The sequence below is a fragment of the Schistocerca serialis genome, chromosome 1 (genome assembly GCF_023864345.2).
Source record: "Schistocerca serialis cubense isolate TAMUIC-IGC-003099 chromosome 1, iqSchSeri2.2, whole genome shotgun sequence".
Classification (NCBI taxonomy): Eukaryota; Metazoa; Arthropoda; class Insecta; order Orthoptera; family Acrididae; genus Schistocerca; species Schistocerca serialis.
Genome location: NC_064638.1, coordinates 911,815,139 through 911,830,876, shown reverse-complemented (window position 1 = coordinate 911,830,876; position 15,738 = coordinate 911,815,139). Strand labels below are relative to the sequence as shown.

The 15,738-nt window shown below is 41.4% G+C and overlaps 1 protein-coding gene across 1 annotated transcript in view; it reads left to right on the top strand.

Annotated features, from left to right (window-relative positions):
* The first annotated feature begins 11,280 nt into the window (after nucleotides 1-11,280).
* Nucleotides 11,281-15,738, top strand: part of LOC126446226 (surface protein-like) — a 30,364-nt gene continuing 25,906 nt past the window's right edge. Inside the window, exon 1 of the mRNA XM_050090979.1 lies at nucleotides 11,281-11,408. Coding sequence (XP_049946936.1) covers nucleotides 11,281-11,408 — 128 coding nt within the window. The remainder of the gene's footprint in view (nucleotides 11,409-15,738) is intronic.

The following is a 15,738-nucleotide window of genomic DNA, read 5'->3' as shown; positions in this document are numbered from 1 at the left end:
ACATCGCACTTGTATCGGAGACGCACCTTCGTCCAACAACTGAGCTCAGATTTCGTAACATGTACGTCTATAGAACGGACAGATAAGGCCAATGAGGTGGAGGGACCACAATTCTGCTTAAAAGGGAACTGCGGCACCATCATGAAACACTACCACACCTCCAACATCTGGAGGCAACAGCAGTAACGGTTCGATCGGCGGCAGGCAACATCACTTTCATTGCGGCGTACAACAGCCCCGGTAAAAACCTGGTGCCAGACGACCTACGGAGTATCTTCACCAATTTTGACAAAATCTTCCTAGGAGCTGACCTTAACAGCAAGCACGTCGCGTGGAATTCCCGGCGTACGAACCCTCGTGGACGAACTTTGATTGCCATGGAAAAAGAACTGGGCATCACAGTCCATGGCCCACGAGAGCCCACACGGATTCCTTACGTCGATCGGCAAGAAGCAGACGTCCTAGATATTGCTGTCCTCAAAAATATTGAGAAGAACCTCCAGCTCCGCACCGTCGACGATCTTTCGTCTGACCACCGACCTGTTATCAGCATAGTGGAAAACGCAACGGCCAACCTTCCGCCCCCAACCTCACAAACTCTGAACTGGGGTCAATTTCGGACATATCTTGACAACAATATCCGCCCGACGCAGGCCGTTTCAACACCGGAAGCCATCGACATCGCAGTACAAACTTTGACGCAGAAGATAAAGGTAGCCAAACGGAGGGCAACTACTCACATAGTCTACCCTGTAGTAGCTTTCGACGAGTTCCCGCGTCTACTCCAGGAACTGAAGACACAGAGAAACAGGAGCAGGCGACGTTGGCTCCGCTATAGAAACCCGATCGATCGACGAGAAACACACGTCTTAACACGAGAACTGCACGGGAGTCTGGCCGAGTGGCGACAGCAGTTCTGGGAAGATAAGATGGATGAATTCTTACTTCGAACCAAGAACGAATGGCAGGTAGTCAAGAACATACGAAACCAGCGGCCACCTAAACGAGCCATCCGAGGACCAGATGGCCTCCTCTATGACGAACTCGCCCAGGCAGAGCTGTGTGCTACGACTTACCAAGAACAGACCCCCGTGAACGACGTCCGCCTGCAAGAACAGGAAGCCGTCGTTACAGCAGCATGGACTGCTTTCCGTACTGCGCCTGTGCAGAGCCGCCCACAACTCACCACACCAGCAGAGATCCGTAAAATTATCCGGAAGACTCGGAATAATGCACCGACTCTATAAGCAACATCGATTTCAAACAGTTGCCCAGGAAGCCAACTGTGCTCCTTACCCGAATTCTCAACAGCTGTCTTCTGCAGGGATATTTTCCTACGGCATGGAAGAAGGCTCGAGTAGTTCCAATACCCAAGCCAGGTAAAGACCCAGCAGAACCCAACAGTTACCGGCCAATTAGCCTCTTGCCGACCCTTGGTAAGGTGCTCGAGAGAGTGCTGTTGCAGAGGCTCCATGACACGCTTACAGCGCATGATGTTATACGACCCGAACAATTCGGTTTCAAGGACAAGTTATCTGCCGAATTTCAACTTCTACGGATCACCGAACGGATACAAGAAGGATACAACAAGCAGCACTTCACGATTGGTGTCTTCCTTGACATCGAAAAAGCTTACGATAAGGTGTGGCGGCCCAACCTTATCGTCAAACTGCATCGCAGTACCCCTATTGCGGATTGTTACATTAGACTCATAGACAGCTTTCTGCAGGACAGGAAACTGTATGTCCGAGTCGACGATAAAAACTCCGAAATGAAACTGATCTCCGCAGGAATTCCGCAGGGCTCTGTCATTTCGCCTCTACTTTTCAACTTATATATAAATGACATCCCAACAGTCCCTTTTGTTACGGCGAGTTTTTATGCGGACGATACGGCCTTTCTGACAACTGGACGACACTTGGACCAGCTAATCGCTAGGATGCAACGGCAACTTGCTGTAATGGAACGCTGGGCGCTGCAAAATAAGATAACGATCAACCCGACGAAGACGGCAGCCGTTCTGTTCACACGGAGGAAACCAGTTCTCAACGACAGACTCCAAATAGCTGACCAATTTATCCCACGGTCACCGGGAGTGAAGTATCTCGGTGTCTACCTTGACAAAAAATTACTCTTTACGCAGCATATTGACGACAAAAAGACGGCAGCCCAGAAGATGGCCAGGTTATTGATTCCGTTCCTGAAGAGTAAGGATCTCAACCCTAAGACTAAACTCCAATTGTATAAGGCAACGGTGGAACCCACAATGTTGTATGGCTCCACCACGTGGTGAACTATGTGCGTCTCCAAATACAACAAACTCCAAGCGCTGCAAAACATTTGCTATCGATGGATCACAGGAGCTCCATGGTGGACAAGAAACGTCGACATCCGCACCGCACTCCACGAGACCACTATACAAGAGAAGGTCCATGACAAGGCTCTACGAGTTTTTGACAAGATCGATGCCCTTAGGGACGAAGTTCGACAATTACAAACGGTAGGAACGGTAAGCCCTGCAAGATGGCACAAGTATCGAGTACCGAAGTCAATAACGTTTCACCCCCCATAGGTAATCTGTCATAACACGAGGAAGCAGTCACACATAACAGCCTTGACACATTTCACCCTCCACAGCAGATAGACATCACCAAAGACAGCAGGCTAAAGGACCCATTGCGTGCCCAAGCCTAACTGAATGTGTAATAAATAAAGTGTTTTCCTTTTATCCTTACATCCCATCCTAGAAGAATAAGTCATTAAGGATGATCTCTTCAGTCCACACTACACACTATATTAATAAAAAAAAAGAAAGAAAAAAATTTCCCCTGCATAAATATTATACTGTTTAAATTTGACGTCATTCTGAGCAGTTATTTTCTTTCTGCAACGTTTCGAAACTGAACTGGAACTTCAGTTATAGACACCTGTATACAGGGTGGTCTATTGATAGTGACTGGGCCAAATATCTCACGAAATAAGCATCAAACGAAGAAACTACAAAGAACAAAACTCGTCTAGCTTGAAGTGGGAAACTAGATGGCGCTGCCATAAGTCGAACGGATATCAACTGCGTTTTTTTTAAATAGGAACACCCACTTTTATTACATATTACTGTAGTACGTAAACAAATATGAATGTTTCAGTTGGACCATTTTTTTCGCTTTGTGAGAAGGCGAACTACTCGCTGTTGAGAGGAATGTCGTTGTTACTCGTATTGCCAAATGCATTGAAGTTGACGGACATCATTTTGAGCAATTATTGCATTAATGTGGTATTTACAGGTAATCACGCTGTAACAGCATGCGTTCTCAGAAATAATAAATTGACAAAGGTAGATGTATCAAATTGTAACACCCGAAATAAAATGTTCAAACGTACCTACGTTCTGTATTTTAATTTAAAAAACCTACCTGTTACCAACTGTTCGTCTACAATTGTGAGCCATATATTTGTGACTGTTCCAGCGCCATCCATCATAAAGCGAAAAAAGTGGTCCAACTAAAACATTCATATTTCTTTACGTACTACACGAATATGTATTAAAAAAGGAGGGTTCCTACTTTCAAAAAACGCAGTTGATATCCGTTTGACGTATGGCAGCGTCATCTAGCGGGCCAACCATAGCGTCATCTGGTTTCCCCCTTCAAGCTAGACAATTTTCGTTCTTTGTATTTTTTTTCGTTTGACGCTTATGTCGTGAGATATTTGGCCCGGTCACGATCAATGGACCACCCTATATATGTTACGGATAATGAATAAATACGGGAAATGTCGTTCTGGGGTAGTCATTAAGGACACTGCTTATTTTAGAGGGAAATAACGTAAATTCAAGGAAGTTAAAAAAATTACTTGCTAAATGCCAATGTATTAAGAAATTCGAATTTCATATGAAATATGCAAGAATCCTTAAACTATTTCGTCACTTTGTAAATACCCAGCCATTAACGTTATTGTATTGACGTATAGAGGAGTAATAGGATATAACGTTACTGTCCGCGAAAAAACGTTATTTCCTACTTCACTTCATAGTCCATAGTACATACGTTCTTCATTTCACTAACATAGCATGAAGCATTTTCTTGAGAGTAACATAAAAGCTTTCTCAAAATCTATTAATTCTATGCGAAGAGAGACTTCATAGTCGTTGCTGCATTCGAAAATTTCCTTCATAGCATGTATTGGTCCATTGCATTTTATTCAATTCTAAAGTAGATCTAATTGATTAACTTAACCCTTGTGTCCACATTGGGTTACCTGGGTAACTTTCATCACTGCCAGTTTATCAAATGTTCAAATGTGTGCGAAATCTTATGGGACTTAACTGCTAAGGTCATCAGTCCCTAAGCTTACACACTACTTAACCTAAATTATCCTAAGGACAAACACACACACCCATACCCGAGGGAGGACTCGAACCCCTGCCGGAACCAGTTTATCAGGTATGTTGAAACTAGCTTACGTAAGCCTCAGTTTATTCCTGATTTGCGTCTACATAAATGTAATAATAAAATCAAAATATAAACATTACTATGTACAAGAATATAATGCATTGTCTAATACTGTACGGATTACCCAGGTAACTACGTATCTCCATTAGAACAGATGTAAAGTTGACAAATGATTTTATATAATATGTTAGTAGTTTTATTATTTATTAGGTTATTGAGCAATAATAGATTTAGAGGGTTCTCGTATATCAACCATGACACTCCAGTACGTTAATGAATAGTTCATAATGTTGTGAACAGTAGCCAGCAACAATTAGAATGCATTTTTGTAACGATTTTGTTATATACCCAGAGCTGAGTGTTGCCAACCGTGCCTGTACGACAATAATTTCATTGAGTTACCCAGTAACCAGGTTATAGAACAAACCATAATTTTTTGTGTATAGACACAGGGTTAAAATCAAAAGTTTTTTCCTCCTGTGCGTGGTAAACGGTTGCTTCTAAATGAAAATACTTATGATCTGTATGTCGTAAATGCGCTCTTTTTACAGACAGTCTACGGTTTTAACAAATAGACCTAATACAACAATCGCACTGTGCTCTTAGGACTGTGCCCCAGTTCAAGTAGACGTACTATCTGTGTTTAGCTTTCTACAAGCACACACATTCACTCAATCACACACATACAAGGCAAACAGAACGTAAGGTAAAAAATAAAGCACTACAACAATGGTAGCAATAGCAGTAGTAGTAACTAAACGGCTGTATGTCTGCATAAGTGTTTAATCTGACAGAGATAAATTTTCCACAAAGCACTGTGTGTAATTAATATGACAGTAAATTAATAATATTAAATAAAGCCATAATTTAAGAGTTCTCTGTTGAGTAAGCGCAGTTTAAGTGGCTGTGTGTTTACAGAGCGGTACCAAAACTAACGGCGACCCCAAATCCGTCGTTGATTAGTATTGACGGTTAATATGGCGATGTGTGGTTACTAAACGTAAATAAATTTGTTGAAAATTTCTCGAAGTCATAATACGTCTTTGTAACACTGTTCGTAGACAAGAAGTGTTTTAAATAAATTCAGGTAAGCTATACTGATGGGATTCAGTGAATTATTTTGTAGAACATACAAACAGCTGTTATAGGCAAAAATTTACATCTATACAATTATTTATTTCAGCTGAAAGGGCATAAATGTATTCAAAATTTTCACTCTCAAGTAGGTGGTATGCCGTGAACGCAGCTCCATTTATCCTGTAAATCACGCCAGTCTCAAAACCCTTTTTGTTCCGGCTAAAATGCACGCCAGGCACTTATCCATTGTTTGTACATATGACTTCGTTTGTATGACGAATACCAGAATTCACGCCTGCATTTGCTGTTAAACTCATTCTTCACTCCTTCCGTCCACACATTATCAATAAGAGTCTAAGCTGATAGTAATTTTTTTCACGATATCGTAAATGCTGTCCGACACTATGCTCTCTTGTGATGCCTTCTTTTCTTCTCTTCTCTTCTATGTTCTATATTTCCTCTGCGACAACTTAAAATTATTCATATTTCTTCGAATCCTCCCTACTTCTTCATCAGGCGCGCTTCTCTGTGAATTCTTTACAAACTCAGTGTTCTGCAGAAAGGTGCATTGATTCATCATAGCATGACACCATTACACCGTTCCTGACAAACTCTTCAGTACGCTGGCACAACTTCCAAAAACACCATAAGTTCTTCACTCTCCGGTTACAATATTCCTTTAGCGCTGTTCTCGACATTTTATCGTTCATCCATTGTCACAAAATACCTCTTCCTTACACAAAATACAATCCGTTCCTTCAATATCAAACTTCCACGTCACAAGCTCCCTTCCAACTCTCCACTTTCAATTGTCTTCGTGTTCGTTTTCAATTACCAGGCAACGTTCCTGTAATTCAGTACGGCAGGAGAAGCTCCAGTTTCACAAGTCGTCATTATTTTCCTTTAAGCAGCTTGAGGAGAAGTGTGTGTGTGTGGGTTCTTGGGCGACCCATTCTTTGGCCGACCCCTGCCCTCGTCCCCCTGGTCCAGATATCCGTCTCGTCGGAGCGGGAGCGCCAGTTAGCGGGGGTAACGGTGTCGCCCAGGCGCTGATGGGGCGGTCACGGCGAGCCGCTTGTTCCTGTCCAGAGCCGCGCTGTGGGCACACACGTGGCCATCACACGTCTCGCTGGCCGAGCCCCCAGTTGCTGCAGCCCATTCACATTCCACCAGCATAGAGCTTACAATGAAGGTGACATAGTGGCTGTAACTGAAGACAAGCAAGTGTTTTGATTAGTGGATAACCACAGAAATTCGAATTTTCAGAGACGGAATCTGAACTGTAGGCGTCAACAACATCTGGAACGACCTTCCAGTATCAACATTTACCACGCTTACAAGAGAATAATCATTTTCTATACAGTAGTAGTAAACAAACATTAAAAGGTGAATACTAATTTCATCCAGTTCGACAGAATAGTTACAATTTATCAATAGTTCATGCATAAAGTTCTAATTCCTAATTTCTCCACAACAATACGTTCCACTGCCGGTCATCTCTACAGCATCCTCGTACGCCTAAATCGAGCGATTACAAGCCTAGCAGTACGTCTAAGAATTCATTCTTCTTTCCTGAAGTCCATGAGAACCCAAACATTCACAATACATCTTACGGATTCTGTCTTCTTTTCAGATGCTGTGTATTATCCCAGAATTATTTCAGAATAACAATATCGCCCTTTCATTTTCCTTTTCAACTCACACGACGAATTCCTTCCATTTCATATTCCTTTACTGCGTCTCACATACCTCAGCCCAGGTGTTTTTGATGAACTTGAGATAGAAAACTATGAAATTTTTTTCTCTCCATATAGCGGTTATGTAGGGATAACCAGAAATCCACCCACAAACTTTCAGAGGTGGTAGTTTGGACCAAAACTAGAAAAAATGTCTCGTGAACATGGGCTCCAAAACGAATCCCTAAAGATCTACGAGAACGTTTTCAACTTAGATACAGCGGAACACATTTCTTCTAGTGCGAGCCTTTTGCTTTCCGTATTATGAGAGTAGGTAGTCTGAATCAAGACAACTAAAACATATCCAGTAAAGATGGGTTCTAAAATGCATCCATAAGAGCTGTGAACGCTTTTTCAATAAAAGAGATGTCATTGAGAATATCAAAGATGAACAAATGCTCTTAACATGTGCACTTTTGAGCCCGTGTTTGCTGGACAATTTTTTCTTGTTTGACCCAGTCTCTGAAATCTTTGTCGGTAGAGTTCTTGTTCACCCTGTATATATTTACTATTACGTTTATTTTTTATGTCTGGGCAGTCATCTAGCGATGATGGCATCCAAAGGCCATACCATTTCCAGAGAATAATCTCGAACTTTTCTGACACTAACTAGTCGCTTTTATTTATTGAAGTAATTAATTCATCTGTGCACCTTCAACGATGCAGTGGCTTCTGAGGAGCATGCACTAACGATGATTGCCTACTGGGCCATATCTATCTAAAAAAATAACAGCCAATAGCGTATTAGGGAAGATCCCATGTGAAATCACGTGTTTATTATGACCCAACACTGCGATGTGGCTTCAAACACCTCTAAAAAAAAAATCTAGAAAGCTAAAATATGTTTATCTCGTCCAAGATTTAATGTCAATTGTGTTTGAAGAAAGCGAACACTAGATCCTTCTAAACCCCACATGAACTTTTTGGAGAAGACATGCTTTCTAAATTATTTAAAATACTGGGGCCTGTAAGAAAAAGTGCTTGGGAGTATTTAGTCATAACTTTTCATGTAGATTCAGTTACGGGTCATACAAATGATAGCTTAATCTTAATCCTGACAATGAGCACTCATGTCGCTGAGTGAAGTACAGGCGTATTTAGGAAATGATTCACAGGATTTCACCGGATGTTAGTCGAAATGGTATGTCTAACGTGCTTCCTCTTACCACTCTATGCTTTCGTGTGGGGCTGAAGTTCTCGCGTTCCTGATTCATTGCAGGTGCCCCGTACGCCATCGGCTTCGATCCAGGAGACCCCATGCCGTAAGATGTTCTGCTGGATACTTACTGTTAAGGTGGAGTACGAGGTGCGTGAGAGCAGTAATGAGACTGATTTTTTATCTACTTAAGTTTTTATTTTTTTTTTCAAACAACAATATTTTCCGCTTCGAAATAGTTCCCTTCGACTGCTATACACCGGTGGAATCGTTGTTCCCGGCCTTGGCAGCAGCGCTGGAAGGCTTCAACTCGTAAGGCCTTTAAAATGTTGGTCACATTCTTTTGAATGTTGTCCGAGGTCCCAAAATGATATTTTTCAATTTCGAGGAAACAAAAAGTCATAAGGTCTCAGATCAGATGAATAGCGGCCGGGGGAGGGGGTGGTGGGAGGGGGAGGGGGCGCTGTGGAATAACAGATATGTCTTTTGCGGTCAAAAATTCCGTGTTGGTTGTGTCTATGTGACATGGGCGCTTTCATGACTTAGCATCCACTAGCTTGCAATGTCCGGGGTATCACTTGGTTCACCCTTTCCCTGAGCGTTTCTTTGTAAAACTCTTGGTTGACAGTTTGCACTGGAGGAACAAATTCTTTATGCACGGCACCCATAGTGTCAAAAAAGCAAATCAGCGTTCTTTTGACTTGTGATTTGCTCATTCGATTTTTTTTCGGTAGAGTAAATTCCTCAGTGTGCCGCTCCTCACTTTACCGCTTTATCTCAGGATCGTACTAAAAAATCTAGGATTCATCATCTATGATCACACGACGGAAACATTCGCAGTGATGGGTAATCGTATCGAGAAGGTCAATGCACGGGTTTCTTCGATTGTACTCATGTTCCGTTGTGAGGTTTTTCGGCACCACTTCGTCACAAACCTTTCACATGTTCAAAGTTTCGGCCTAAATTAGATATATGGTGAACGTATTTAAGTTTAACAGGTCACTCTTCATTCTTATTGTAAAACATCGATCTGATCTCACAAGAGCACGCACACGCTCGTCATTTTCGTCGGTTTCTGAAGTTGAAGTCCTACCTGAGCTAGGTTCATCTTCGACAATGTCTCAGCCTTTCAAAAATGATTTGTGCCAGCGAAAAACTTGTGTTCTTGATAAAGAATGTTACCCGTAGACCTGTTTCTACTTTTCAACGGTCACGCTCTGGAATTGGCTGGCTCTGAGCACTATGGGACTTAACATCTGTGGTCATCAGTCCCCTAGACCTTAGAACTACTTAAACCTAACTAACCTAAGGACATCACACACATCCATGCCCGAGGCAGGATTCGAACCTGCGACCGTAGCAGTCGCGCGGTTCCGGACTGAGCGCCTAGAACCGCGAGACCACCGCACGCTCTGGAATTCCCTGGGCTTAACACAAAACTTGATGGCATAACGTTCCTCTAAATTCTGATGTTCCATTTTCGTAACACAGAACAAAAACACAGCTTTAGTGATGACGCTCTCAAAAATCACGTGATGGCTGTATGTAGCTGAAACTCGGATTGAGCATCTGGAAGGGATGAAAACATCAGTCTACACAATTAGAACAACACAACGTTGCCATATAGCTCGTGTCGTCAGTCTCATTACTTTCCTCACACACCTAGAGTATTGTAGAACAGGTGATCAAGACTGTTCTTTGGGCCTTATTCTTCTACCCTAGAACTCTAAAGGGGGGAAAATGTCACAATGTTACTAAACCATCGTGAAATTTACTACATATTTTATTCAAAGGAAGTCGTGATTCATACTTTATGCACTAGTTAATTACAAATATATGGTCTCTTATGGTATGTCACATACAGAGTAGTAAGTAGGCTGTTTAGGTTTTTATGTTGGTAACGGCACGTAGCGCTCTTATGTAAGTAGGCTGTTTAGGTTTTTATGTTGGTAACGCCACGTAGGGCTCTGTATGAAAATCACTGACTGTTCTGTGTGCAGTCTGTGGCTGATTTGCATTGTTGGAATATTTGCTATTGTAGTGTTGGGCAGCTGGATGTGAACAGCGCGTAGTGTTGCGCGGTTGGAGGTGAGCCGCCAGCAGTGGTGGATGTGGGAAGAGAGATGGCAGACTTTTGAGAGCGGACGATCTGGACGTGTGTCCGTCAGAAAAAGGAAATTTGTAAGACTGGATGTCATGAACTGATATATATATATTATGACTTTTGAACACTATTAAGGTAAATACATTGTTTGTTCTCTATCAAAATCTTTCATTTGCTAACTATGCCTAAGAGTAGTTAGTGCTTTCAGTAGTTAGAATCTTTTATTTAGCTGGCAGTATTGGCGCTCGCTGTATTGCAGTAGTTCGAGTAAATAAGATTTTTGTAAGGTACGTGATTCATGAAAGGTGTAGGTTATTGTTAGTCAGATTGCGTTACGATAAAAATATTGTGTGTCAGTTTAGTGATGATCAGAATAAGTAAAGAGAGAAATGTCTGAGTACGTTCAGTTTTGCTCAGCTGTTTGAAAATCAAATAACGTAAGAGGTTTACCAGCACAGTAATTCATAAATTTTTCTAAGGGGATGTTTCAGAGTAAGTAGAAAATATCCTGTTTTATACCTTTTCACCCTTTCTGATAATACCAGATTGGCGGGAACCGTGAAATGGTACCAAATGAAATCGGAAATATTATGAGGGTTTAGTAAGCTTGCTATAAAATGAATAGAATGATAGCAACCTAATCACGAAGCAGAACGATCTGGCCCTGTTGGAGTAGTTGTACCGAGTACCAACAGCAGCGGCGACAGGCCGGCGTGGTATATAAGGAGCAGGGAGGTGGCGCCGCGCGCAGTCGAGATGGGGCGTCCGTTGCTGCTGGTGGGGTCCCTGACTGTGGCTTTGGCTGCGTCTGTGCTGCTGGCGCTGCCGTCCGCGGTTCGAGGCACGCCTATCGTTGAGTCTGCCTACAGCAGGGTCGCGCACAGGTAACTCAACGTGACGTAACGTTCATCTTAGAACTGGGAATTTATTCTATAAAAGACAAATAAGCTTATGTTGATTGATTTTCCGTCACTCTTTCGTAGAAATATTTCATTATTGTCAACGAAAATATAAACAGTTGATTTTCTTTATTTACTATTAAAAACAGTCTTGATCACAATTTATTTCGTGTTATAGTAGTGATTCTCTAGCAGAAGGAGGTTCTTACTTATTGGTCTGAAGATGACCACAGTAGTGGTCGAAACCAGTCACCATACGAAATAACTTGTGATCAAGACTTGTTTTAATAGTAAATATTTGTAACATATTGATCACTGTCACTCCCATAATGTGTTCAAAAGTAGCTGATTTTCAGCAATTTTATTTACTTTGTGATCCAATTTTCAGCATCTCCAATGCAACACTACCATCAAACACTAAATAATAGGTTATTGTCTGAGGAAAGCGCTGCAAACCTAAAGCAGGTTCATAAACGAAATAAATATATCAAAATACTAACCGTTGTGTTTTCAATGTTGTTTAAAAAACGTATTTTGATGGATACAATTCCTTTTATTTGTTTTCGAACTTACATAAAATACGCAAGACTGTTTGTACATCTCAAGACGTTTTGAACGAAATATTTTTTTAGATATAAGAAACTGATAAGTCATTCAGTACGAAAGAGGCACTGATGCAATAAAAGCAGTACACTCTGTAATGAGAAATTTCGTAGCAGTTAACAGCCTTCTGGAATAGTGACCATCTAGTGAGTTAAGAGTAATAATATTGTTGATGAAATGTACGAGTACAAGGTTTGGTTAATGTCTGTTGAAGACGAAAGGATAGTTAAATTTTCTAACGTAATATTACTTATTAGTAGTCACTTGTCTCTGACAGCAAACGAGGCTCAATTACTTAAAAACCTCTTCCTTGGACGTTTCTGGCAGCTCGCTTTATTCTTTTCTTCAGCGGGAATAAACGCCCGCCGACAACGGAATACTCTGTACACTGTATCGGCGTTTATAGAGTTTAGCTATGTTAACATGTAATACTAGCGTTAGATACTTTAGTGGATCACCGATACGAGATAATTTTTACTGTTTCATTCCTTTAAAACCTACAGAAAATTAAAATTGAGAAAATAATGTCTTTTAATCAAAGCAACTTCTACCAATGTCTCTCTTCATTTAACTAAATTAAAAGCCGAATATGGTGCATGTGATATCTGCTTAAGGCATTACTTCAAGATGAACGTTGTTTCTGTCGATAAAGAACTCAATATTTACTTCTATTCAGTAGCTCTTTATGTGGAGGTACTCAGGTTAGCATCATCCACCATCTGTGTAATTTTCTCTGTACATCCCCGTCAATCCCTGTTTCCTGTTGCTCCGCTTAATACGGTACTATCGAATCCTATTTGCCTCTGACACAGTCTTCTTTCAGTTCCTTCTCCTTATTTCGAATTTTCTTGAAATGCCTGTTGTAAAACTTTTTTGTGCATTTAACATCTGCTCATTTAGGCTCGTTTATTAATACTTCTGAGCGTTTGTTAGATGGCTCATCAGTTTTTACAGTGAACAGCTACAGGCATCAATGTTCCATTGAAGTATCTGACAAGAGATTCCCCAATATCGGCTGCTGTCATAAAAATAACAGACGCTTCACACAGAACATTGCTGGCTACGAGCTTAGGCTCCGACAACGAATTTGCCTTACATACTAAGGAACTACGTTATTCAATGATTCTGGCAGCTCGGTCCATTTATCTATCACCAAGACTAAAAACCTGTCGATTTAGGTCGTTGCCTGCCTCTTCATCTCAAAGCAGTACTCGCACCCTACATCCTCAGTTATTTGCTGGATGTAACCAGTCTCTGTCTTCCTCTACAGCTCCCTTCAGTACCATGGAAGCTATAACCCTGATATCCAAACACTGTCTTATCATCCTGTCCGATCTTCTTGTCAGTGTTGTCTATAGGTTCCTTTCATCGCCGATCCTGTGTAGAACCTCCTCATTCCCTGCCTTATCAGTTCACCTAATTTTCAACATTCTTCTGCAGCACCACATCTCAAAGGTTTTGACTCTCTTCTGTTGTCATTTTCCCACAGTCCAAGACTCACTATCCTTCAACGTTGTGCTCTAAATATACATTCTCAGAAATGTCTTCCTCAAATGAAGGTGTTTGTTTGATAATAGTAGATTTCTCTTGGCCAGCAATGCTCTCTTTTCCAGTGCTACTCTGCTTACGTCCTCCTTGCTTCGTCTGTCATGGGTGTTTTTCTCCCACGGAAGCAATTCCTTGACTTAGTTTACTTCGGGATCACCAGTTTTGATGTTAAGTTTCTCGCTATTTACATTTGCGCTGCTTCTCACAACTTTCATCTTTCTTCGGGTTACTTTCAGTCCATATTCTCTACCCTTTATACTGTTCATTCCATTCAACAGATCCTGTAATTCTTCTTCACCTTTACTGGAGATAGTAATGTCATCATCGAATCTTATCATAGATATCGTTTTACCCTGAATTTTAATCCCATCCTTGAACGGTTCATTCTTTTCCGTCGTTGCGTCTTCTACGTATACACTGTAGGGACAGCATCCCTGTCTTACATCCTTTGTAATCCAAGCATTTCCTTCTAGGTCTTCCAGCCTTACTGTTGCAAAACTACACCTATAGGAGCACAAAAAAGGCTAATATACTACTATTTTAAAAGGTTTGGACTAAAAAGTGTGTTACCAGCTGCCTCATTCTACCTTTCCCAAAAGTTTTGGTACGCAAACATATCGCATTATTTTTAACATGCAATTGACACCTCACGCGCACAAGCTTCACTAACAGTAACTCGCTCACACCCACTAGTTCATCGCTGTAAGTCGCTCATACCCAACCACTCCCACTTGCCGCTTCCCACGCACTCATTCAGCCTAACATATTGTCATTATTCTCTAACTGTAACTGTCTCCTGTCTCAGAGCCACAATGTCCTTTGTTCTGTGCTACTACTACAGTCCCGTCTCACTGTCACTGTCTCCCTCTTGCTCTCTGTTACTACTGCTATCTCATTCATTACTTCCCACTGTTGCTGTCTCTTCTCACTATCATTCTATTCCTCATTTTCGTTGCTATAGACTCTGTCTCTCATTATCACTGGTTTCACCCTCTTCCACTTCTCTTTCTCTTTATTCCCCCTTCACTGGCACTGTCGCCTTTACTCATCTCTTAGCACTGTTCTATTACTGTCAATATGTCCCTCTGCCACTGCGTCCCACTCTTTTTCTCATATTGCCATTGTATTCATCACCCTTCCTATACCGCAACCACTGTCTATTATCTTCTGTATTTATTACTTTTCCGTCTCTTTCAAAAATGCTCAAATGTATGTGAAATCTTATGGGACTGAACTGCTAAGTTCATCGGTCCCTAAGCTTACACATTACTTAACCTTAATTATTCTAAGGACAAACACACACACCCATGCCCGAGGGAGGACTCGAACCTCCGCCGGGACCAGCCGCACAGTCCATGACCGCTCGGCTAATCCTCCGTCTCTTTACCACTATCACTATCTCCTTCTCTCTCAGCATAAAAAAGTGTTAATATGCTGCCGTGCAAAAATTTTTGGGAACATCTTTAAAGGCGCTGAGGAACGCAGCTGGTACGTTGCGTTTCAGAATCTTAAAAATCGGGAGCATGTTAGCCTTTTTTGTGGTCCTATAGGAGCATTTCTCTCCTGGTTCCTTCTTTTCCCTGCTACAGTAGGGCATGTCACTCATATGAAAAGAACTTTATGGGTCAGTAAACTCTTGGAAATTTACTTATGTGAAACTGAAATAACGCAAAACTAATTGTACACCTCAGTCGGCTTTTACGTGCACAAATATTTTGTGTGTGATTATGTACCACAAAATGGGGTTCTCAGAACCCTTATGATGACAATGGAGATTCTTTACAGCATATTTCTCCGTGCTACGTCACTTCATAAACTAAGATTTCGCCTCACTCTAAATATTACTTGTGTATTCTACGCGTACAATTAAGGTAACTTTGAATCTCTGTATTTCGGAAACGGATAAAGATATCAAGAAAATTTTCAAGGCTGTTTGAGATAGGATGTTAGCAATAAATTGTAAGAATTTCAACCATTTGCTGTGCATGGTCGTCTTAGAATGTCTGGCTCGGTTTTGGTACTCAAAAGACATACTGTATTTTTAGGGTTTTATCAGGAACCTCCCATAAATTAAATGGTGCCTTCCTCAACCTCTTAAGACACAGCATAGACCACATATAATAGTAGAAAAACAACCGATTAGTTCCATTTGCCTAAGCTGGAG